At 37.5% G+C, this 26372-nt stretch overlaps 1 protein-coding gene across 2 annotated transcripts in view; it reads right to left on the bottom strand.

Annotated features, from left to right (window-relative positions):
* LOC142618208 (BEACH domain-containing protein B) overlaps window positions 1–26372 on the bottom strand; it is a 55954-nt gene that overhangs the window by 23318 nt on the left and 6264 nt on the right. Inside the window, exons 6-24 of one of the 2 annotated variants that reach the window (XM_075791114.1) lie at window positions 25624–25947; window positions 24672–24894; window positions 22768–22836; window positions 21820–22281; window positions 21018–21345; window positions 19624–20085; window positions 19364–19522; window positions 19077–19226; window positions 8693–8848; window positions 8493–8534; window positions 8016–8360; window positions 6016–6189; window positions 5648–5808; window positions 5224–5539; window positions 4703–5135; window positions 4227–4563; window positions 3603–3791; window positions 369–630; window positions 26–217 (exon numbers count right to left, since the gene is read on the bottom strand). In XM_075791114.1, coding sequence (XP_075647229.1) covers window positions 26–217; window positions 369–630; window positions 3603–3791; window positions 4227–4563; window positions 4703–5135; window positions 5224–5539; window positions 5648–5808; window positions 6016–6189; window positions 8016–8360; window positions 8493–8534; window positions 8693–8848; window positions 19077–19226; window positions 19364–19522; window positions 19624–20085; window positions 21018–21345; window positions 21820–22281; window positions 22768–22836; window positions 24672–24894; window positions 25624–25947 — 4784 coding nt within the window. Of the gene's footprint in view, window positions 1–25; window positions 218–368; window positions 631–3602; window positions 3792–4226; window positions 4564–4702; window positions 5136–5223; window positions 5540–5647; window positions 5809–6015; window positions 6190–8015; window positions 8361–8492; window positions 8535–8692; window positions 8849–19076; window positions 19227–19363; window positions 19523–19623; window positions 20086–21017; window positions 21346–21819; window positions 22282–22767; window positions 22837–24671; window positions 24895–25618; window positions 25948–26372 lie in introns of those variants that run through there. The other variant, XM_075791115.1, reaches the window with a different exon arrangement.

Raw genomic sequence — 26372 nt, 5'->3', positions numbered from 1 at the left:
TATCAAAACTTTACTGTACTAATACCATAAAAGCTTCAAGATTTGAAGGATTTGAATCAAGAAGATCAATTAGATCTCTGATTATTTTCATTCTTGCAGGCGCATCATCACAACATGATAGGAATCTGAAAATGAGTACTAATATCTGAGGAAGAAAAAAATGAGAGTTATGCCCCTTGCTTCTCTGCCTGTCAAGCTGGTTCTGCATCTGTAACACCTGCAAACAACAATTCTAATTCAAAGTTAAAGTCCCTCCTGGGAAGAAGGCTTGACCTCTTTGTTGTTCCCAAAATATGTCATAAAAAATTGAATACTAACAAGCAACAACACAGGTAGAATTGAAAGTGGTTTCTCTATAATGTAATTACCTGTTTGGGGCTAGCACCACCAAGAAGAACATCAAACAAGGTGGCACACAAATTATCTGTCAGTGGAAACCTGAACAACCTATCTGACATGGCTGAGAAAATTGGTTGCATCCTTAAACTGATTTTCTTAGGGTTCTCTGAAAGCGATCTAGATCTTCCAACAGATAGATTGAAGAACCTTGGTCCCTTTTTCTCAGATGGAAGACCAACCAAAAGTCTTCCTAGAAACTGTAAGCTAAGCAATCTAATAGGCTCGGATTCCCTGTCAAAGACAAATTTAAAGATAACAATATTAGAATGAGTGATGTCATGCATCATGATTTCAAAGCTTGCTTTTGCAGCTGGATGCCAGACTTCACATCATTTATAATGTATTCGTAAAAGAAAGTGATTTATTCAATGGTTACAATGGGGAGGGGGATTTGAACCCTAGATGTCTCCACTAGAAATAACAAGAGATGTCAGTTAAGCTACAAGCTCTTGGCATATTTGTAAAAGAAGTAAAATGCAAATTGCACAGTATGTAATGACAATACTAATAATAAAATAACATATAAGTAAATAAATCATTAAAAAAAATAACACAAGTTGTTCTTAAGTTTAAAAGAAACATGAAATTCATTCATACCATGATAATTCATCATTGGTGATTTGCAACAGTTTTATAAATGAATAAATTTTAATATCAGAATTAGAATAATACTTGCAATTACATAAATTTTGCTAGACCATGGTGGAATAATTAAAAAATTTACAGACGAAGCAAACTCTTAGAATTTCCCTGGTGAGAATACGCTGAAGTTGCTCAATGATATGTGGGTTCTGGACAATGTACCGGCAAATGATTCAGAATTGACTTCCAAAAGAGAATATCGACTGTATTTTAAACCCATTCCCCACAACATATCTCACTAACCATTGCCACTCTTTCTTATGAAAGCATGAGTACACAATTGGTTTCAAAAGCCCTCCCATTGACTTTTTCTTTTTCGATAAGTAAGAAAAAATTTATTAAACAAGGCTACTCATCAACTTAGAAAGTTTCTAACATGAAATAGTTTGTATAGTCTACAAATTTAACTATAAATCCAATGTTACTCGTTGAGGATGACAACCAAACATTTACCAACAAATATAGGAGACCTTCCATTTAGAGCCTATTATAAACTAATAAAGTATATGAACCATACAAAAATACATTTTGAATTTTAAATTATTAAGAAAATGCTGAAAATAATATCTACTAATAGATATCAGAGAGGGTTGAATAAAAATCACAGAATTGAGTTGAAACCTCAAAAGAATCAGATGTTAGAGGCTGTTATATTATAGTTGAGTAGAGCTGCTGTCATACAATATAGCCATTGATATATATTACATACATTATTGTACTATAGCTATCCAACTGGCATACCCACCTTTATGATTTATCCCAAAAGTCATTACCACTCTTTTTCCCCACCTTATATTGTTACACCTATCCCAACAAGCAAGTATTGGTACATTTTATTGTCTCCAAAAGTTGCATGTCAATTAACGTCTTCAAATCTGTCTATATCCAGTCATCTGTATTAGGAGGAAGATAGTTGGCATGGTTAATAGATAGGAACATGTCCAACAAAGGATTGGAGACATTAATGATACCGGACAAGAATTCCAACTCTAAGAAACAAAACAGAGCTGGTCATCACTTCATTGTCAAAGTTCATCACCTCATCTTTTTTTTTTTTGAAAGTAACATAAGAATTTTTATTAAGGAAAAAGAAAAGTCAACCAAGTAAACTGGAAGTGTACTACAGCAGCACAAATCAAGAACCCATATTACAACAGTCAAAAAGATCGGGGAGAGATAAACAAGAACAAAATGGCACAACTAAACTCCAATCAAGGAGAGTACAGAAAAAGAAAGACTTAGGCTGTGTTTGGCAATATGTAAAATGTTTTCCTAGTGTAAAATATTTTACGAAAAGGAAAATATTTTCAGTTGTTTGTTTGTGTTTTGGAAAATTTGCCGGAAAAGTATTTTTAGTGTTTGATAATGCATGTAAAAACCTATTTTCAGAAAACTCAGCCACCACAGTCACCACCATAAACCCAACCACCACCGGCCGCTACAAACCTAGCCACTAACAACCACCATCCACCACCACATAACCAATTAACCTGAAAAAATCATAATCAAAATCAAAACCCATCAATCTCAATATCAATATCAAAACCTATCTACCAAAACCCACAACCCACCAGCATTGAAACTCACAAACCACCCCAACCACTGATCCACCATCCCTAATCGGCCACCATCAAAACCCACAAACCCATGAATCAACCCACCACCGATCCTCCAAAACACAAGAACAAATGTTATTTTACAATAAATAAACCAAAGAGGGCAGCGACTGCGTGGGTGGGGGATGGGTTGAGGCAGCGAGATCGTTGGGTTGGGGGATGGGTTGAGGCGGCGAGATCGATGTGTGGAGGATCTAGGCTTGGGTTTGATAGAGATGGAGGAGCAGAGGTTGAAAATGGAAGAGAAGAAGAGATGAGGAAGAAGAGAGAAAAGAGAGGAAGCTTGGCTGGTCCAGTGGGGCAGCGTGATTTGGGCAGTGGGGCGGCACGATCTGGGCTGGTCCGAAACCTGGCTGGATTCCTAGCTCTCTCTCTCTCTCTCTCTCTCTCTCTCTCTCTCTCTCTCTCTCTCTCTCTCTCTCTCTCTCTCTCTCTCTCTCTCTCTCTCTCTCTCTCTCTCTCTCTCTCTCTGAGGTTTTCAGTCCGTAAAAATGGGTTTGAAGGTAAATTGAGAGTGTAAATGATTTTACGGGTGAAGGGGCAAAATATTACAGTCAAAGTAAATGGTTTTCAGTTTGACTAAGTTTTACATGTGCACCCAAACACACATCAGGGTGTAAAATATTTTCCCAATTTCATTTACACCCAAAACAAACACAGCCTTAATGTCAAGAATAAACCGTTCACAATTATCAAAGCATCTAACATTCTGCTCCTGCCATAAACACCAGAACAAACAATGCGGCAAAAACCTACATAAATCAATATTTCGATGTCTACCAAACTTGCCTTGCCTAGAAACTAGCAGCTCACTAACGTTATATGGCATAACCCAATGGATACCAAACAAACAAAATACCAGACCACAACTCATATGTCATAGAACAATGAAGAAGAAGGTCATCACCTCATCCATTATTGTATTTGTAACCATTGAGAACTAACCTCTGAAGAAGATTTACAAAAATGTGACAGCCAGCAATGGTATTGACTTGTTCAAGAAAGGGAGCAAGCAGTGGTTTCTGAGAAACAGCACGAATAACCATGTGTAAAACGTCCTCAACGCATGACATATCCTGACTCGTCTCAAAAAAAGCTATGAGAGCTTTTGTATCTGCTGCTGAAATACTTTGCCTGCATATCACCCAGGACATTTTGTAAACTGTTTTTAGAAGTAAATAATGCATTAAAAAAAGTGCAAGGGTGCTACCCAAGTACAGAGGGTGTATACAAGGAGCAAGGCGCAAAAAAAAAGAACTAAAAAACCAAAATTAAGAATTAATGAAAGCTCAAGGAATCCAGGAACCCCAGAATACCAGTAACAAAAGATGTAGGAGATGTCACAATCCATTCTTACATATCAACAAAAAAAAAATCCATTAATATAAGGACTTCAAAAATTAGTATTTTAGCTTCAACACACCTAAATCTTGTCCCTCAATGCCAGGACATTTTTAAATGAAACTTGAAAAAGATGAAAATGACCTGCTACAACAGACAAGTGGAAACATGACAGCAAGTACATGTTCACAGTCCACAGAACACGCTCATCTGACAAAGGAACTATACCTGAGGCTCATTTCACCAAGACTTAATAATAGAAGGCGGATTTTATGTATTTCTTCTTGACTAGGTCTCTCTCCAATAACTTGTTTGGTTGTGGGATGCAGAAGAGGCTTGCTACCAATAGCAAATCGAGACTTTGCATTATCCCAATAAAATTGGCGTATCATATCAAGAACACGAGGGAGCCGACATAGACTCTTAAGCAACCTTGGATCATTATCGAATTGCTGGATGAGAAACATGTACAATTCACGCTGAACCTTGTAAGACGTGTAGAGCCAGACAAGAGGATTAAGAAATATGCTAGATATAGCATCTTTGACAAGCAGCTCTGCCAAGCCTGAAGGAATGGAAAATCATAAATGCACAAGAAATACTTTTAGGAATTCACTAACCAAAAGGCAAAAGAAGAAATAAGAAAATTAGCAGATGAATTTGAAGCCAGCTAAATAAAAACCAAGGAACAGTTTAAGATATACCAGAGTTTGCAACAACATTAAAGAGATGTTTCAAAGCAGAAAGTGTTTCCAAATTAAGTTGCTGCGGAGGAACCGATTGCAACAAGAATCCAAGTACTGAAAATCCAGAAAGAAGATGCATCTGTTGCTGATTTGCTAAATTCTCATCTAGGACCGAAGCAACTATCTCAATAACTTCAGCTGTGAGACGCTCTCTTGTGATAGGTGTCAGCAATGTATGTTCAAACTGTGCACTTGCTCCATTCTCATACTTAATAGACTGGGTGATTAGAGGAAAAAACACAGATACACCACCAACACAGTAAATTATCTGTTGCAGCAAGCGTCTTGAACACAATTGTGTGCCAGGCATCACAGTCGCTTTAAAGGAGTTCTTATCCATTGCATGATCAAACACCGGAGAAACATTAAACAATGTCCTTCCATCACTTGCCTGAAAGGAGAAATTAACTTCTTAGAGTTCGTAGCCAGACAAAGCAGAAAACTTAGAGATAATTATTCTTTCATGTAAGAGAGCAAACCTGCGCATTGAGTCCAAAGATAATTTTGGATGCAAGACCATCTTTAGCATCAAGAATTCCACTAGGCAACGGGTGATCATAAAAAGGTGCCGCTTCATTCTCAAGGAAGGAATACATATAGCTTGGTCCAAGGGAATAGATACCCTGGACTTGCTCAGAAGAAATGGCATCACTAAACAAATAAATAGGACCAATCTGACCAAGAAAAGGAACTGAATCTTTGATCGACTCCAAAGTGTTTTCTTCTTCAAATATAGGCACATTAAGTTTTGCACCAATTGTGCAACATGTTAATGATTCATTAACTTTTGCATATCTGACACAAAAAAGTATTATTGTTAGGGACACCTATCTGTTTTGAGAAAAATAAATCTTACAACCTTTTTCTAAAGATGAATAAATAAGAATAGAGATGGCCTAGAACCTGCATCTTTCGGATGAAACTAGATCACCATCCACATAACACCTCAATAAGCTACCCCCAGAAAAAGCTCTTCCAATGCTATGAGTTATACAAAGAAAATACCATTTTTTTCTAACTAGATTAACATGCAGTGGGACACATTGTCGCTTCAGATTTAATGTCTGCATAAGGCAAGAAAAAGTCATCACCAATTGCGTGCTTTGGCAGTAAATTTAACAACGTAAAAAGTACATAAAGGCCAAGACAATTCAGAATGCAACAAATCAAAATTTGAACATGTGCAATCAGATTGTATTAACAAAAACACAATTTCAGATCGAATATAAATGAAACACTGAGAATTTCCTAACTGAAAACGTATATTTTACCTCATAAATAAGCTTGTCCCTTGCAACCAAAGCCACACACCCCCTACCATTTTCTGTAAGAAAACTGAATAGACCCATTGCTCCACTCCTTGGGAAGTTCTCTACCCTAAGCCAACATGAAAAAGAAAAACCCTTATTGAGGGGCCACTGGAGAGGTGTTCTAATTACGATCCCCTACAAGATATAAAAGAGAGAAATCAGGTATAACCCACAATTCCAAGATCAAATATTTTTTTTTTTTAATAAGTAAGAATGATATATATACGAAAGGCTACTCTATGCCTAAAAAACACAGAGCAACCCAGAAAATACAAGAAGAAGAAAACAAAGAGAAACAAGAGAGAAAACCAAACAACAAAGAAATTACAAGAGGAAAAGGGAGCAAAGAAAAGAAGGGAGGGAATCACTAGACGTGAGTCCCCACGCCCGAGACCAATCAAAAAGAGTTCCACTAAAAGAAGCAAGCAACTGATCACTAGAGCTATCCAAATCCTCAAAAGTCCTCTAATTCTGCTCCTTCCAAATACACCATAGGATGCACAACAAGACTAAATTCCAAATTTGAGACGAATGCTTCCCCAACCAATTCCACCATCCAAAAAGCAAGTCTGGAATTGATCTAGGCATAACCCAAGCCAAGCCAAAAGTTATAAAAACAAAGCTCCATAACCGATAGGCCACCTCACAATGAAGAAGTAAGTGGTCTACCGTCTCTCCACAATGACGGCACATAATGCACCAATCCACAAAATTCAATCTCCTCAATCTCAGATTGTCTCCCGTTAGGATCTTATTCCAAGCTACACACCAAATAAAAAAAGAAACTCGCCTAGGGGCCTTTACTCTCCAAATAGCTTTCCAAGAAAAAATAGTTGAAGGAGAATTTCTTAATTTGTTATAGTACGACCGGATATCAAAAGCCCCATTAGGCTTCAATTTCCATCTCATCCGGTCTCCAACATCCATAGGAGGGGTTATAGCACCCAATATACGAAGAAACTGCAGCCCTTCATCCATCTCCCAATCATTAAAAAATCTGCTAAAACGAACATTCCAAAATCTTCTATCCTCCGCCCCCTGCCTAGGCAAAGAAGCTTCAACAGAAGCCTCCTTATCAATGGCAATGCCATACAACCTTGGAAAAGCCAATTGAAAATGTTGATCCCCATACCACCCATCCTGCCAAAACCTCACCCTATTCCCCAACCCAACCACAAACTGACAATTTTTGCTGAAATCCTCCCAACCCATGCGGATACTTTCCACAAACCACACCCATGAGCTCCCCTACCCAGCTTTGAGGTCCATCCCCCCAATCTTCCCCGTATTTTGAAGCTACTACCCGCCTCCATAACCGACCCTCTTCCTTCCCAAACCGCCACAATCATTTCCCCAATAAAGCCTTATTAAAGGTAGTGAGTTTCCTTATCCCTAAGCCACCATTGGCTATAGGCGCACAAACTTTATCCCATCCTACCAAATGACTCTTGCTATCTCCCCATAGGAAATCCCTTTGCAACTTTTCAATTTTATTAGCCACAAGATCAAATATATTATGCCAATCCAAACAAACATTTCTAAAGGATTTCCAGCAGATTCACTTCATAAATGTTCCTATTTTGCACCCAAAATTGCTTTAAAGACAATAATTTGAGCTTAATAACAGATATAACTCCAGCTTATTTTCATCAATTTCTTCAGTTTATTTTGTTTATTATATATAAAAGTACAAATGTAACTTGAAAAGGGTAACACATCAAAAAGTTGTATATTCCCGTTAAGGATAATAATAAGCTAACCCAAACAGGGTCAAACAGAATGGTATCCAAATGCAAATACAATCCTTAACTGTAGCAGGTTTTTCTGATATCGGAAAACAACCCAGATTTAACAGTCCACAAACTTTTGCAAATTTTTGTTATAATAAACATAAACTTCACAAGAGTTTAAGCTACATGTGATTGTTCTCTGGGATCACTTAGGCTGGAAAAAGCACTTACAGAGTTATTCCCATTGAGATCAAAAAAGGAAGTTGGTCCCTTCTCATTTAGCATTGACGAAACAGTAGTCAACAGTAGTGAGCTGTACTGTTGCCTGCTCCCAACTTTCTCACCTCGGAGGAGGGCAAAGACTTTGCGGATATCCTTCCCAGATATGCTATGCCCACCAATGACCTGAATTAACTGGGCAATTTTCAAGATGACATTATCAGTATCTTCTAGAGAAAACCAATCAAGAAGAAAGTTTAGCATTCCTGCTCTGACACAAGACGCTCGATTAGAAATGGAATCCCTAAGCAGCTGTTGAAACACATTGAGCCCATGATGCCGCAACGACTCACTGCTCTGCCCAATCAGAAAATGGCAAGCATGAGACAAAATTATGTTAGACAATCGCAATTTCACATATTAGTAATATAAAATCATGCAAATGGGGATCAACAAAAAGAGAAAATAGAAGGGAAACAAATCACCAACCTTCCGTAGCACACAAAGATAAAGTATGATGACGTCTTCATTCTGAGTCAAAGAAAAAAAGTCATATATGAGATGCATGACTCATAAATTAATTGAATGGCCAAACTCAGCATAAATGTAAAAATCATCAATAGAAACTTGAGTAATCCAAAAGCATAACCAGATATCAAGAACCTAAAAAAGTTTTGGCTAAGAATCACCTTTATTATGGGGCTTGATTTTACATCAAACTTTCCATCTACAAGCATATCAAGCAGTGCATTCATCAGCCCTTCTCCTGGATGCCATTGGCTAAAGTCCAACAGCAAACTTTGCAATGTCTGGTAACCCTTGCCAGCAAGAGCTCTGAATGCAGCCTACAAAACATAAAGTAATGTAGAATTAGAAAGGTATTGGGACCATTCATTCAGAAAAATGAAAGGAGAACACTACCATAAATTCATCTCGACACAATAATGCAAACCCAGCACAAGGTAAAAAACAAACATAATATGGTGAAAACACCATTTAAAGCGGTCAATCAACAGCTCACACTGAAAACAACCTACCCTACCAACACAAATACTACCGCCACCTTGTTCATTACTGCTACACACCATCATCATCACCACCACCATCTAAACTATTTGTTACAATTGCTCAAGCCATTGCCCTAAAATTGGTTGTTTACTAATTTTATGGCAATGACTTGAGCATTGTAACAACCACCAAAGAAAGCCACCTTGAGTTGCAATCAATCAAGCTTTAAGAGGAGAAATAGCAAAAGAACAAATAAAGTAGAAGAATACCACGAGAAGAAGAATGCAAAAGGAAGAGAATACATTACAGAGAGGGGGAAGCTACTGAGTTCTAGATCAAAAAGCCACCTCCTCCCCCCATAAGAAAGGGTGGAAGGTAAGGTTGTGGGTTCAAAACCCACTAGGTGCATGTGCAAACTTACCAACCAAGAAACAAAGGAGTCCTTAGTAAGATAACTCCAAGTCCCAAAAGTGAAAGGAAAGAGAATTATCTAAATTACCTCAAAGGTTACCACCAACAAAAGCAAACCTCTACAATTTTTTGGGGGGACCTGCTACGTTGTTGGGCTGGATATTACAGTTAAAAAGGACAAGCTGCCTGTGTGGAATACAGTTCATTCAAGTCTTTATTTGGCTCATTTCTTATTTTGAGGGAGAGGAATTTGTGGGTGTTGAAGATAAAGAGTCATTGGTTCTCCTTCTTAAGTCATAGCTGCTGAGCACAATCCTCTCCTGGCATAGAGCTCACTCTTCTTCCCAAGCTTTTTTCAGACTTATTGTTGATGAAGGGTAGCTTCACTTGAAGGTGATTTTTATTGTCCTTTTGTGATTGTACTTTTCTGTAGTATACTTTTTTTTTTTTTTGATAAGTTACTTTTCTGTAGTATACTTCCTGTATACTGCATTTTTTTTTTAATTAATTTTTAAAAAAAAATTATAAGTAAAAAAAAAACATTTTTTTGGGGGGATAAGTAATGGTAATAGGCAAACTGCTACATGATTATTGATAAGACTTTAGGCTCAATTCACACCTTTAATGCCTCATAAGATTCTTATCCAATTAAAGACATGGCAAGATTTAAAAACACACTGCAAATGCTGATAATGATTATAATCACAACTTCTTAGAGCATAAGACATTTCCACAGGAATTTCAAAAATTGTGTCGGAGTAATTATTCAGAGATTAAGACAAACTTGATTGCCTTTGAAACTATAACCGAACCCTATGCACCTAATATTCAATGCTTTTTCTTTTTTGATATGTAAAAATTTCATTAAAAAGGTGCAGAGGGACACAAACCATGTATACAGGAAGTATAAAGAGATTCATCAACAATTTTTTTTTTGATAGGTAAAAATATAGAGAGATTCATCAACAATTACAACGATCAATTGTCTTAATTAGATTAGAAATGGAAAACTATCCTGAAGCAGATATCCCCTTGTATAAGGATCAAATGAATGTGGACTTCAGTTCTAAAGCCAATCTTTTTTTTTTTTTTGATAAGTAACGAAAAATTATATTAAGCTAAGAAAAACAGTCAACCCGAGTACATTGGGAATATACTAAGGGGGCACAAATCAAGGACCAAGGTTACAACAATCAAGCAAAACAAGAAGGGAAGAACAAGAAAAATGACAAAAGACTACACTCCAAACGAGGAGAGTGTGTAGAAAAAAAGACTTAATCTCTAACATAGAGCGCTCACAGCCCTCAAAGCTTCTAGCATTTCTTTCAAGCCAAATACACAATACCAAGCAATGAAGCACAAGTCTCCACAAATCTATGTTACGATGACGATCAAACATACCCTGCCAAGACTCAAACAACCCAATAACCTTGAGAGGCATAACCCAGTGGATACCAAACAAATAGAGCACCAACGACCACAACTCACAAGCTATGGGGCAGTGAAGAAGAAGATGATCCACCGACTCTCCACAATTCTTACACATATAACACTAATCAAGAACTAGCACACGTCTTTTTGCAAAAGTTATCAGTTGTTAAAATCTTTCCTAAGGAAGCAGCCCAAGAAAAGAAAGCTACCCTTGGAGGAACCTTTGAATGTCATATCATTCTCCAGGGGAAAGATAAGAGGGTAGGAGGGTAGGAAGAAAGATAGAATCCTCTAACCTCAAAACCTCTAATCCTAGCTGGCTTCCAACAAACCCGATCAGGACCCAAACCCCGTACTGATGAAGAGTAGACCATATCCATAAAAATATCAAAGGATTCTTGTTCCCAATCTTGAGGGGGACAACGGAATTTAGCATCCCAATGTATCCTACCACCAGAACAACACATAACCTCCGCAACTGAAGAATCCTTTGTCCTACAAAGACAATAAAGTTCTGGGAAAGCCTCTTGTAGAGTACGATCTCCACACCACACATGCTTCCAAAACTTCACTCTAGAACCATCCCCTACATCATACAGAAGGAGTTTAGAAAAATTCAGCCAACCGCTACTAATATATCTCCACAAGCTAACACCATAAGCACTAGTCACCTTTTTCATGCACCACCCACCCCATTCATTCCCATATTTCGCCTCAATAACCTTCCTCCAAAGAGCATCGGTCTCTATGCCATACCTCCATAACCATTTCCCTAACAAGGCAAAATTTAGACTCCTCAACCGCCTAATACCTAACCCTCCAAGCTGCAGCGGCTTACAAACTTTCACCCAATTGACTAAATGAAGTTTAGAATCACCACTAATACCACACCACGGAAAATCTCATTGTAATTTCTCCATACGATTAGCCACCTCAATCTTTCATGCCCTTCAAAACTCCGAGCATTTCTTTCTTTCAAAATACTTTCCATAAGGAAATTTCAAATGCTTATACTACAATGTCAACCATACCAACCTTGCTAGCAAGCTAGCAAGTCAACCACACCACGTGGCATTATCCATTGGACCCTAAAAAGGCCAAAAACCAATGAACAATGAATAAGCAAACGGTCGTCAGTCTTCTTGCTCTTCTTACACAAACAAAACCTATCTATCACAATAACACGTCACTTCATGAGATTATCCATGGTGAGAATTCATCCAAAGTCACTGTCAAAGAAAAGTGCCACTCTAGATTGAACCTTGGGCTTCCAAATGCACTCCCAAGGGAAAGACAAGCTCCCCTTTGAAATTTAGAACTATGTAAAAATATTAAATTCAAACACTACATTTAGATGGATTCCAACACAATTCATCCACTCCACCTTTCCACACTTAGGAGTATTACAGTAAGTCAATAGAGGCAGCTAAAGATTCCAATTCCCAATCTTGTGTGACTCCCACAGAACTGCATCCCAATAAATGATACCATTAGAGTGTTCTATGTTATCCGCCACAGAAGCCTCTATTGTGTGCTAAACAATACAATTCAGGGGGGAGGGTGGGGAGCCTCCTTAAGACTTGATCTCCACACCATAATTGTGCCAAAACTATACTCTAGTGCTCCCGCATTAAAGCTAATAAACCAAGAGAAAGTACCCCATCCTCTCCTTATGTATTTCCATCAGCAAACACCATAAAGCTCGATAATAGGATTAGAACCCCATCCTCCCCACATGCTACCTAACTTCTTATTCACCACCCTTCTCTAGAGAAGATCTCTCTCTCTTAGCATATAGCCAAAGCCATTTTTCTATAATTGCTTGATAAAAGTATAATTGCTTATCAAAAAAATATATATAATTGCTTGATAAAAATAATCAGATTTTTAATGACCGTGCTCAATATTGCAAAGGTTCACTGAGTTTATTTCATTCAACTATGTGAAACTTAAAAGCTTCACCTATACCACCCCATAATAAATTATGTTGCAACTTCTCAATATTTTTTTTGATAAGTAAGAGATATATATATATAAACGAGCGGCTACTCTATGCCTGAAGAACATAGAGCAACCCAGAAAATACAAGAGGAAAAACAAAGAGAGACAAGAGAGAGAACCAAACAACTAAGAAATTACAAAAGGAAAAGGGAGCATAGAAAAGAAGGGAGGGAGTCACTAGACGTGAGTCCCCACGCCCGAGACCAATCAAAAAGAGTTCCACTAAAAGAAGCAAGCAACTGATCATTGGAGCAATCCAAATCCTCAAAAGTCCTCCGATTCCGCTCCTTCCAAATACACCAAAGGAGGTAGATAGATTTTCTTTTGTTTTTTTGAGAAGAAGAAAGTAGGTAGATTAGATAAAGTACTTTTGATAAAGTAATTTTACCTCCCTGGGATAATTAATATTTCTTCCAACTGGCCAGACACCTCTGCATTTTTTTCCAAAATAAAGTTCCAAAGTGCTTTTTTATTGAAAGTAAAACCCAAAGTGCTTTGGTTGTGGTGGCCAGAGGCGGAGAGTCTGGAAAAGCAGTTGACATGCAAAAACAGCAAGTTTGGAAAAAAATAAATGGCCACGAAAATATAGGGAGTAATTTACATTTGGTGAAGCATCTTCCAAATATAACTGATCTGAGTAATCAGTTTGAGTCTTTGGGGGGATTTGATGATTCCAAAAAGTCAATTTCTGCTAGTGCTTCAACAGCTGGCAGGCCTGTACATGCAAGTCATTGAAAGTGGACCCAGGCCCACTTTTGTTTAAAGATAACTATTGACTTGGTGGGTGAGGGCAAGCGGACTGTTTCTTGGGGTTAAATACAGCCCATTGTAAGCCGAATTGATCAAGCCCAACAGCCCAATCAAGAGAATGGGTCGGGTCAGCCCACAATTAACATTTCAAGTCAAGTTCGTAATGGTGATGGGTTTGTTGACTTGCAAACTCATGAGTAAGTGACTGGGGAAGGATCGGGGTCACACGAGGATGAGGAAGGGGAGATCCCAAGCTACGGCAAGGGAATGGGTGATGCTCCCGCTGCTGATATGAAGTCCGATGAGGAACCAGGGACTCACAAGGAAGAGGCAGGGGAGGTCCTGCGCTCTGGCGAGAGAATGAGCTGCCCTCTCGTCACTGTCACGAAGCCCGATGGTTGTGTTTTGGGTTCAGATGGTCACGGTACTGTTGTGGAGGCAGTTTCTAGTGCCAATAGAGTACTGACACACTCCCCTGTTGTCGCTGATCAAATCGTCGACCACGGGGCTGGGTTTTTGGTTGCCGATACATCTTTTGGAGCTCGTACAACAACCACTGAAAATTCTGGGTGTCCAGTTCAAGTTCAGAGCCAATTGGTGGTGGGTTCGGACTTGAATTTTCCTATTTCTGAGGTGGGATGTAGTTTGATTGATTCTGAGGTGCCTAGACTGATTTGGGATGACTCTTTGCCCTCGGGTTAGGATGCGGGGGCTGTTAATCCTGAGGTCATTACACCTTTGGCTCTGTCGGACCCAAATGGTTTTACTGATCTTGTCTCTGTGGAAGATGGTTCAGATGGGCTTTCAGTGGAAGAGGTTTTGGAACTGTCAGAATGGGTGAGAAGGATGATTCGAGGTTTCAGTACTTCTGTGGGTTTCCCAATTGATTGTTGTGAGAGACAGTGTATTGATTTTTTTCAAAAACTTGAGAGGGTTAGGGAGCAGCAAGCAGCTGCTGTTTCTACTCGTCGGGTAAGCAATTCAAACCAAAAGGGGATGAGGGAGTTAAGAAATTTGTTTTCATCTATTAATTATGATGGGCCTGCTGGTAGAAGTTCTAGAGGCAGTTTGAAATCCTCTAGTTTGGGTTTGTCTGTTGGTCAATGAATTTAAAAAACTTGTCATGGAATGTGAGGGGTTTGAATAATCCTCATAAGAGAGATGTTGTGAAGAATCTTCTACGGGTATGGAAGTGTGATATCGTATGTTTTCAAGAATCTAACCTAGACAGCACCAGTTCCAGCTTGATTAAAAGTCTTTGGGGTAGTCCTTTTGTTGACTGGGGGGCCTTAGATGCCATACATACAGCTGGGGGTGTCATTCTGATGTGGGATAGAAGGGTTTTTGAGAGAGTAGATTCCATGGTTGGTAGTTTTTCAATTTCAGTTTTGTTGAAGGGAGCGTCAGATGGCTTCGAATGGATGTGTTCAAGGGTGTATGGACCAACTGACGGTAGTCTTAGAGATGCATTGTGGGCAGAATTAGATTTAGTAAGATCACAGTGGGATGGGGCTTGGTGCTTGTTTGGTGATTTCAATGTTATCCATTACCCGACTGAGAGACTTGGCTGTAATTCTTTTAGTCCAGCTATGTTTAAATTCTCAGATTTTATTGCTAAACATTCGTTGATTGATTTGCCTTTGGTAGGAGGTGAATATACTTGGTTTCGAGACTTTGATAATCCTTCTATGTCCAGAATTGATAGAGTTTTGATGACAGCCGATTGGGAAGAGCATTTCTCTGATGTGACTCAAAGGACTCTCCCTAGGGTGGTGTCAGATCATTGTCCTCTATTAGTGGAGGCAGGTGGTATGCCGAGAGGGAAGAGCCCCTTTAGATTTGAAAATATGTGGTTAAAGGTGGAGGGTTTTGTGGACAAGGTTCATCATTGGTGGAATGGTTATCATTTCGTGGGACCTCCAAGTTATGTTCTAGCTTGTAAGTAGAAAGCACTTAAAAGGGATTTGAAACATTGGAACAAGCATGTTTTTGGAGATGTAGCTTTTAGAAAAAAGAGTTTATTAACTGAACTCTTAGACTTTGACAAGAGAGAAGAGATGCAAGTTTTGACTCAAGAGGACAGGGATAGAAGATTGGTGGTTAAATCAGATATAGATTTTCTGGCTTCTTTGGAAGAGATTTCTTAGAGGCAGAAGTCCAAGGCTCTTTTTATCAAATAAGGTGATAACAACGCACGGTTCTTTCATAGAATTGCCAATTCCTATAGGAGAACCAATCAGATTAGGGGAGTGGAGGTGGATGGCTCTCTCTTTGAGCAGGAGTCAGATGTTATGGATCAGGTGGTAGATTTTTATAAGAAATTATATCAGGAACCGGAAGCATGGAGACCTATCATTGATGGGTTAGAGTTTGCTTGTTTAGACAAAACTGAGAGGTCTATGTTGGAGAGAGAGTTTGAGAAGGAGGAGATTATTGAGGCTCTTAAGGAGGCGGAAGGCAATAAGGCTGCTGGGCTAGATGGGTTTACGATGGCTTTTTATCAGAAATGCTGGAGTGTTTTAGAAGGGGATGTATTGGCTTTTTTCAAAGATTTTCACAGCCAGTGTGTTTTTGAGAAATCTCTTAATGCCATGTTTCTATGTTTGATCCCTAAGAAGACTAATGCAGTAAATATTAAAGACTTTCGTCCTATTAGTCTGGTGGGCAGCCTATATAAACTTTTGGCTAAGGTGTTGGCTCATAGGCTCCGAGAGGTTTTGGATAAATTGATATCTGACTCTCAAAATTCTTTTGTGGGAGGGAGACAAATTCTTGACTCGGTTGTAATTGCCAATGAATGCTTAGACAGCAAGTTGAAGAGTGGTACTCCTGGGGTTATAATTAAGCTAGACATCGAGAAGGCTTATGATCACGTGAATTGGAATGCACTATTTTACCTTATGGAAAGGATGGGCATTGGGGCAAGGTGGACTAGGTGGATTAAGGCGTGCATCTCTACAATTAAATTCTCAGTTCTGGTTAATGGATCTCCTGCGGGTTTCTTTGGTAGTTCTCGTGGTCTTCGCCAAGGGGATCCTTTGTCTTCGCTTTTATTTCTTTTGGTTATGGAAGTGTTAAGTAGATTGTTGAAGTGGACAGAAAATTGTGGTTTTCTTTGTGGATTTCAAGCTGGGTCCCATAGACAGGGGGGTATCCATATCTCTCACCTTCTTTTTGCTAATGATACTATTTTGTTTTGTGATGCTTCTCGGGAACAGTTATTATACTTGCGGATGGTGCTGATCTTCTTTGAAGCTATTACAGGCTTGAAAGTTAATGTAGGCAAGAGTGAGATTGGTCCTGTTGGTGATGTTGGAAATTTGAACGATTTGGCTCGTATCCTTTGCTGAAAGGTGGGCACACTGCATATGAGATATTTGGGCATGCCCCTCGGGGCACATTATAAGGATTCATCAATTTGGAATCCTATTATAGAAAAGATGGAGAAACGACTGGCTGGATGGAAAAGACTCTATTTGTCGAAAGGTGGTAGGCTTACTTTGTTAAAGAGTACCCTATCGAGTCTTCCCAACTACTTTTTATTGTTGTTTACTATCCCTCAAGCTATGGCAGCAAGAATAGAAAGGATTCAAAGGAATTTCCTTTGGGGGGCCTCAGAGGATGTGTTTAAGTATCCTTTAGTTGCTTGGGATAAGGTATGCTTGCCACTTGAATGTGGTGGTTTGGGAATCCGGAGGGTTGGGCTGTTTAACAAGGCTTTGCTTGGGAAGTGGTTGTGGCGTTTCGGGAAAGAAAAACATAGACTATGGCGTCAGGTTATAGTAGATAAATATGGGGAGGCAAGAGGAGGCTGGTGTACTAGAGGGGTTCGAGGAGCCCACGAGTGTGGAATGTGGAGGAGTATTAAATTAGGAACAGAGAAGTTCTTTAGCCAGATTTTGTATAATGTGGGGGAGGGTAGCTGTGTTAGTTTTTGGCATGACCCATGGTGCGGGCCTACTCCTTTGAAGGAACTATTTCCTTCTATGTATGATTGCTCTGTCTCTAAAGAAGCATGGGTCTCTGACTTGGTTGTATCAAATTCAGAAGAAGAGAGGAGCTGGAATTTATTGTTCCGTCATGGTCCTCAAGATTGGCAGGCAACCACTGTCTATTCATTCTTTGAGTTTATTTATTCCTCTATGCCAAGGGGTGAGGGAGATGATCAGCTGGTCTGGAGATTGACTACATCGGGTGTTTTTGATGTGCGCTCTTTTTATAAGTTATTATCTAGTCCTACCACTGATGCCTTTCCTTGGGAGTGTATATGGCGTATTAAGGTGCCTAAAGGGGTGTCTTTTTTCTTATGGACAGCAGCTAATGATGGGATACTCACCATTGACAACCTTATTAAGAAATGTCAGTTTTTGGTTAATAGGTGTTACTTGTGTTGCTGCGATGGGGAATTAGTGGATCACCTTCTTCTTCATTGTAAGTTCTCTCATGCCTTATGGTGTGAAGTTTTTGCAGTGTTTGGGATTCAATGGGTAATGCCAAGGTCAGTGAACTCTTTTTTCTTTATTTGGAGAAAGTGGTTTGGAAAGCATTGTTCAACCATTTGAAATATGGTCTCGGCATGTGTACTGTGGTTAGTCTGGCAGGAACGTAAGGCCCGCATTTTTTAAGATAAGGCGAGAACTTTGGAACATCCAAAAAGTCTACTTTTTCGTACTCTGTTTCTTTGGGCTCGTGTTTGGGGGTGTACAAACTGTAGTGCTGTATCTGATTTTTTAGTTTCTATTCCCTTTAGTTCTTGATTTTCTTGTATTTGGTTCATTGTTCAAAGTGTTCACCATCGTGAACATGATGTTCAATTCTTTTCAATAAAAGTCTTATTACTTATAAAAAAAAATACATTTAGATCATGTTGAATATTTCTCTTCACAATATAATTACATAAACAATCTTAACTACCTTAATAGCAGTATTGTAATACTCTGTCCTGAAAACTGTTTAGAAACAGGTTCCCAGGTTGAGATTCAGTCAAGTAACTCAACAAACCCAGGTTAAACTTAGTCCTTCTAATCCAATAATCTTTGTTCTAGTCCGCTATCTGCCTAAAATTTTTCATTCCGCTATGTTCATTTTCTGGCCATGCCATATGTCAGCCACCCCAATAATTAAAGACCTATAAAAATACCAAACTATTTTTCAAAATGAAATCCATCTGATTCCAAACAACCCTCTGATATCGAAGTAACTACAAATATAACTTCAACTCCTACAGGTTAGTTTTTCTAAATATCATTCAGAAAACAAAATAATTGGCCTCTATGTGCAAATTCATAACTAATTAAAAAACCTCTGCATATATTAGGCAGACAATCAATTCATGAAATAGTTTCCACGGTTTCCAAACAACATTAAAGCAAGCAATGAAAATTATAAATCATATGGCAGAAATCAATTTCAACAACTTGTTGCATAGGATGCATATAACAAAAAAGCAATTGACCACATTGCATAGGTTACCTTTGAGGCATCGTTACTCGCAAGCAGACAGGTCAGAGTTTGGAGGACATTCAAAACCAACTTTTCACTATTCGCTTCGTCGAGGTTACCATTCAATAAAGACACAATATGCAAAAAGCACTCTCCATCACGGAACAAAGCCTGATAGTACTGCAGTAACACAAATCCGTAAGATGTCAGAATGTGAAAAAAATATTGAGCTAACTTTCATATACACCCACACACAAATACATATTAAAATATTGCTTTATTAAAAGTAAGAAAATAGTCACTGCAGGGTGATATACCCCTGGATCAGTCCGAAGCATCTCTCTCATTCCAATTAATAGATCAATGGAAAGATCTGCAAAATTTTTTCCTCGTTCCTTTATTTCAGTAAAAGTTTCTAGAAATTTGGAGCATAACTGCAACTTTGCTTTTTGATTTTCCCCACTGAATGGTACTATCTGAGAAGGTAACAAAAAATATGAAAGGAAAAGAAACATCAGTTCAATTTCTTTAACACTAGCAATAAGGAAATCAGAAGACTAAAATTATAGAGTAATACCTTCATGAGCTCAAGTATATGCTTAAGTACACGGCTTCTTAAACCTTCTTCCCAGAATAGATCAAACAAACAATCAATACATGTGGAACTATGCAAAACTAAGCTTCTTGCATCATCTGCTACTAAGAGAAATTCCGTCAAGAGCTCCATGGATGTTTCCATGCATTTAATCCAACTTTGTGCTATCTCATGTGAATCAGAAGTCTGATGACTTTGAGTTTGAGTTGCTTCTGCATAATTAACCTCAATAGAAGGGCCCATATTTCCTGACCTTCTAGATTCTTGGGCTTGAATGCAAACAACTTTAAGCACCCGGGGAATTGCATTAAGTGTCTTAAAAGAAGCAACAGTTTTCTCAGCTGCAAGCTGTAATATGTGTAGTAGACTATTGGCAAGAACACCAGCAATCTCAGGATTACAAGCACATTGTTCAAGTGCATCTAACAAAGCAGATGATTCAGGCTGCCATTGCATGAAGGGGAAGGACAGAAGAAAAAAATTAAAAGGTAAGTAAAATTCCTAATGCTCTGATGCAAGATAAGTCTGAAGCACTGCAAGAGCACCATATTGCTATCAAATAAAGAGAGAAGCTCCTTGAAATTGCTACACAAAACACAGGGCCAAAACTTTGACCAACTGTTTCATGCTCCTAGCATATACAGAGACAATGGTGTACACACATCACACATGTATATGAACACAATTGTAAAATGTGTTCAACTCAATGAATACTTGAAGTGCATTACACAAACTACCGTCAATTGGAACTTCTGCCTGAATACACAGACTGTTTAAAAGTTAAAAACAACTCAAAATGGTCCATTTTACCGAACATCAAAACTCCCCATCACATTGTCCGTTCTAATTATACAGAAAATTCATGCGGTTTTCTGAAGCACAGAAGATCAAACTTGGGAGTTACCAATTCAAAAGACACGTGACAGTTCTTTAATAGTGAATCTAACATAAGATACAAAGTGAAATTATGTAGACCATATTTGAACCTGGCAATATACATGTAGGTGCTAGGTAGCAAGAGACATTATGTCCAAGAATAATGCTTGATGCTAAGCAACGACCAAGTCAACTTACAAAAAAACTTGATTAAACAATGAAATCGAGCTAGAAGTTGTGATCCTCTAGCCACGCTTTTGACAAAGTTGTCAGAAGACATTTCTGACTACCTCTCTCTGCCTTCATGTACACCTGAACTAATATTATTGCCTATAATCTATTTTTCTAACCATAAATCACATTTTAGTGTCATAAAGGTCTTGAACAACTAATGCACCATGTATTATGATGGACACTTCAATAATTGCATAAGACAAAATATTTAAGCTTATTGAAGAGAGGTATGTCATACAAAGGATCAGGATAAAAGAAGCACCTACCAAGTTATGTGCACTACCACTAGAAGTTGCAGCAAATTCCACTAATGAAATTATTTCCATTTGCAGAACTTCAACCCCACTAGATTTCACTTGACTGTCAACACTACTGGAAGTAGCATATATTTCAGGCTTCCTTGGGGACCCCTCATTGTATGTGTAATACTCTCCAGAAAACTCCTCTGAAGCTGGCACAAAATAGAAAAAGTTCTCAGAAAAGATAAGGTCCCAAATCCCCTCTTCCCGAAATATTTCCAGCAACACGGTTGATGAAACAAGAACCTTCCTAAACGTTTGTAGAACATAGCACTGCAAAGTATTGAAAAACATCCTGCAGTAGATGATACAAACAAAAACAGGCTTAACAAAAGAGTTCAATATGATAGAAAACGAAGTCAATACTCCCTCCATCCCAATTTTTTTTTTTTTTTTTTTGAGAGAGCCCTCCGTCCCAAATTATTAGTCTTGTTTAGAAAACTCAACTTTTTAAGGGGACATCATTTATTGTCTTGTCTCTTAATTAAAATATAGAAGTTCCCTTAAACAAAGTTCTCAAAAATAATTATCATTTAAAGTGCTTGTATTTGGTAGGGGCATATTAGGAAACTCAGTAAATTAATGGCTTTTAATTTTAGCAACAAAACAAAATTTTGGGTCATTCCAAAAATGGAATACAGGACCAACAATTTGAGATGGAGGGAGCATTAGATTAACACATATAGCTTGCAGAATTATTATCAATATCAACATAGATTTTTCAACAAAAAAATGAGGTGAATTACTGCACAAAATTTGTAAGCTTCACCTTAAATGGTTTGGCAACTCATTCTGATTTGAACAAGCCTTAATGCAAGGGAACACAATAAGAAGAACCCTCATGAACCATTTAATTGCAAGTTCACCATATACTGAAGAAACTGGCATGACAACTCGACCAGCTGACACTTGCACATTATGAGATCTTGTATGTTCCGGAGCAAGAAGGAAAGAACAGAGTACTCTGCCCAACTTAGCAATATAATCATTCCAAAGTTGAGAATAAGAAGCACTGGTGGGAAGGGGAACAAGATGCTCTGCTGTACAAGCTTTCATATTATTCTCATTGTTAAAATCAATATCTGGCCCCTGAATATTATGCTTCCCAGAAGAATTATTGCTCAGTTGTTTGTATTCTTGAAGCATGAAAGCAGGTGAACAGAAGCTATTTGCAAATTTATGAACTCTTCCATTTTCACACAAAAACTGCAAGTTGTTCAAATTTCCAAAGCTAAATACTAGTTAAGGGCATCACTATTGTTTATTACAAAAAGAGATATGCAAATGAAAGGTTTTGGATACATTCAGGGGGAAAAACCCTACTTCTGAAGAAAAAACAAAGGCACTGGCAGGGGGTGGGGGGGTAAATTGAGGTCCTGAACAAAGCCAATGCTGTACTTTATCACATGAACATCCAAACTGGTGGCCAGAGTTTAAAACCACAAAAAACGCACACCTTGATGCAAAGGAGATTCACAAGTTAATTGAACACTAATTTTAATTTATTTTATAACAAATGAGAACTTCACTCAGATTAGTTGCATGTCGCAAAGAACTAATTGGATCCAATTAAAGAACTGAAGTTTCATTTGACTACAGAAATCTAAGGTTTCCAAGTTTCATTCACAGAAGTAACCCTTTATTGCATCCAAATTAAAGCAATAATAAAATGTATGCTAACTTTAACTTCACCAAGATACGACAACATGAAGGATACACTGCCTCCCTTAGAACTTCCAGAGAAAGAACATGGAGCTGGAACATTTCTAGCAAGGGGTTTTCATCACTGCAATGACCACAACAAAAAAAAAGGCAAAAGTCACCATCTAAGACAGAGGCATGTATGTTTTTTTTTTTTTTTAAATCATGTTTGGTATCCACTATCCCAAACAAAAACCATTAGCGTTACATCTTAGGATGGAAAAAGTAATTTAAAAAAAAATAAAAATAATAGCTGATAGCTTGACATCAACAACTCCTACTATATTACTTATTTAATTTTTTTTTTTTTTTAAATACAAACACAAACACAAACACAAATTTTCTCTCTTAGTACACTGCTGGTGTACTAAGCTTGTTTTTTGTTTCCAAATAAATTTTTTTGTTACCCATCCAAAATATAGAAACACACAAACACAAACACAAACTTGCAATAACAATCAATGGCTGCACGAATTCTGAAATTATTGATATCATATTCTCTAAGGTGAATGGTGTCAATACACTTGAAACGGCTGATATAACGCTCTTATTTCAAGTCATATAATTAAGACAAATTTCAAAGGAAGTAAAAATTTCTCTGTTAACTAAACTGCTTCTTGGAACAGTTGGTAAAACATATATAACCTGCAGATAATTATCTCTTCTATTTTTTGGGGGACATTAAATTCATATTTAAGATTCAAAATTCAATTTTCAGCCATGCATCAAATCTCGTCATCAACTTCTGCACAATTTCAAGTACAAACATTTTACAAGTTATCTGACATGATTGATATAGTTACTCACTAGCACATTCATTTAAGTTGACATAAAATCAAAATTAAGAGGAATAATTAATATCTTAGCAAAAAGACAGTTTGCTATTTCAAAAACAAACAATTTGTAAACCAAACTATTTCAACTGATGAATTCTTGACGTTACATGCGCACAATGGAAATTATTCCCACAAATACACAAGCTAAGTAGAGAGAAATGAAACTTATATAATTAATACACATATAAACTAGCGTGTGAAAGGAGGAAATATGTATGTATTTAGATTGTTGCTAATAAAAAACCCCATAAAAAGGGGTATGGTTTGAGGTTGCAAATAATGAAGAAAAGAGAGGACTTTGTTGCTGTTCAAGGCTGTCAAACAATAACAGCACAACTAAGAAGCAGAACAAATTCTTGATATAAGAATTCAAATGACTTGACATTCAATATCATATAAAACTCATCTCAACCTGATGCTGCATCGTGAGTTCCAAACTTCCTTTTTTTATAAGTGACATGAAATGAGTTCCACATTTTTATTTTTCGTGAATTACACAGACCTAGTGGATTTTGAACCCACAAGCACAAAGTTTCTCTCAAACTCCCACTAAAATTAAAATGGTTATATTTTGAAAATTTAACCGTTGAATTGCATATTCTATATGTTCTTAACATACACATCAAATTTTGTTCAAATCAAATACTAATTACTATTCAATCCATAAACGTAATTTTTATGCATAATTTAAGACTACAAAAACTTGAAATTTAAACATTTGAATGATGATATAGCTATTGATCTTTGATATATTTGCAGTTTTGCAAGCATGGAGAATATAATAAGAAAATGCAATCTAACAGTAGATTTGTCAAAATTGACATCCAATAAAAAGATATAAGTGGAGTTTGAAGGGTTTCTCTCCAAACGAATTTGGAGGGAAACTTTGTCAATTTTCTAATAGTTTTAAAATCCCATTAAATGCCAACTTCAGAGAACTACCATACTTTATATAACAATTCCATCAAAATAAAGTTATTATTTGTTCAATTATGCTTTCAGCAAGCTTAGTATTAGATTCAGATTTTCTCAAACAGAAGCAATTCTTATGATGAAAGCCTCACACCAGCAGTAAAAAAATTACCGTTTTTCATTAGCGAAAAGGGAATCCTTCTGTGTTATAGCTTTACTTGATGGAACTCCAAGACCATCCAATAGAACTTCAAGTCCTCCAATGCTTTTAAAATGATTTTGACCCCGCGAATTCTCAGATAGTGCTGAACAAAGAACTCTCAGGGTCAAATACTGAAGTGATGTATCTGTCCACTGCTCTTTCATGCTCAACCTTCTGATGACACGTAACAGCTCTGCAACAAAATCAATTCTAGTAAATGAAATGAAAAGAAATACAATGTCTCCCATTCAGTCCATTTCATACCTCCTCCCAATGGAACTTCTGTTTAATATCATTTTGTTCATTCACTTCCAATATTAAATATCAGATATTAGGGTATTTGGAGTCATAATTTCTCAAGGTACCTTTTTACAACGTGGGCTAAGAAGGTATAGGGTATTGAAGGTTTACCAAGGGCCTTGTAGCTCAATTAGCACCTCCTAGTGTTTCCAATGGAGAAGTTAAGGGTTTAAATCCCCCCTCACCCAATTATCAACAAAAAAAAAAACATATAGGGTACTAAAGTTCTAATTATTCATCTATGAGCAACAGCACAGCAGGGATGTAAAGGTTATGTGCAAAAGAAAGATAAATGAGTTGACACAATATAAAACTGTCAAAGGATATGGCAGGAGATAGATAAGGTCATCATACTAAATTCAAAGTCAACCCAAAAGAAAATCTCTTGCAGATATAAGAACAAATGGCAATTAAGGTGCATCTTCTCTATACTGGTGATGATATTCTTGTGGAAGTAGGACTGTGACCATTTTCAAACTTTTTATTTTCAGTAGAACAGTGAGTCAAATCTATTGCAATCAATATAATATATTTTAAAGTTCAGATGTCTCAAGCACAGTTTTCCTGTGTCTATTACCGAGCCACAATGACATGTAAAGTGACTATGAATTGCCTACCTTACCTACTAACCAATTAAGGCCACCAGCTTCCATCACAGATACAACTGCCTTCTGATGCCAAGATAGCATTGTTTCATAAGAAGGAGCCTTCAGATTACTGGAGAAGTCAAGTGGAGATTTGCCACCACTTGGTACAAAACCTATACTGTTGCTGAACAACTGAGCCTTCTCATATACATTCGAATCTAAATCAATGAAACTATATATAACTGACACCACATATACAAGAATTTGTTGCAGGAGTCCAGACTTCTCTACAGCAAAGTTAGATAAACTTTCATCAGCAGAAAGTGCACTGGTTATTGTTTTAAGTTGGACAACAGCACCTGAAGTAAACAAAACCACAAATAAAAGTAAAAATAATACCCAAATAATTCTGTGAACAATTTACTATAATGAAATTGCCATAGTAGAATTCAGGAAAATGAAACAATAATGTAAGCAGAGATTCTTGCAACACACAATGTCTCTGCCAACTAATTTAGTAAAGAAAAAAATTGTAAAACTTCAATCCAATAAAAGAACCAGAACTGGCTAACTTGGAAATGAAAATGGTTCATAAGAACACTAGACTCAAGATGACAGACAAGATTTATAGCTTGATGTCCTCTAAACTCAAAAGAAATAATGAGAAGAACAGTGTGCACTCTTACAGGAGAAAAGGTATACGTGCTCCTATGTCTAGACCTGAGAAAAAAAAATCATGCAAATGACTTATGAAGAACCCAGGTAAAACATAAAATAATACTAA

Source organism: Castanea sativa, chromosome 12, assembly GCF_040712315.1.
Source record: "Castanea sativa cultivar Marrone di Chiusa Pesio chromosome 12, ASM4071231v1".
Classification (NCBI taxonomy): domain Eukaryota; kingdom Viridiplantae; phylum Streptophyta; class Magnoliopsida; order Fagales; family Fagaceae; genus Castanea; species Castanea sativa.
The sequence above is the reverse complement of the archived record's forward strand: the minus strand, read 5'-3'. Positions and strand labels throughout refer to the sequence as shown.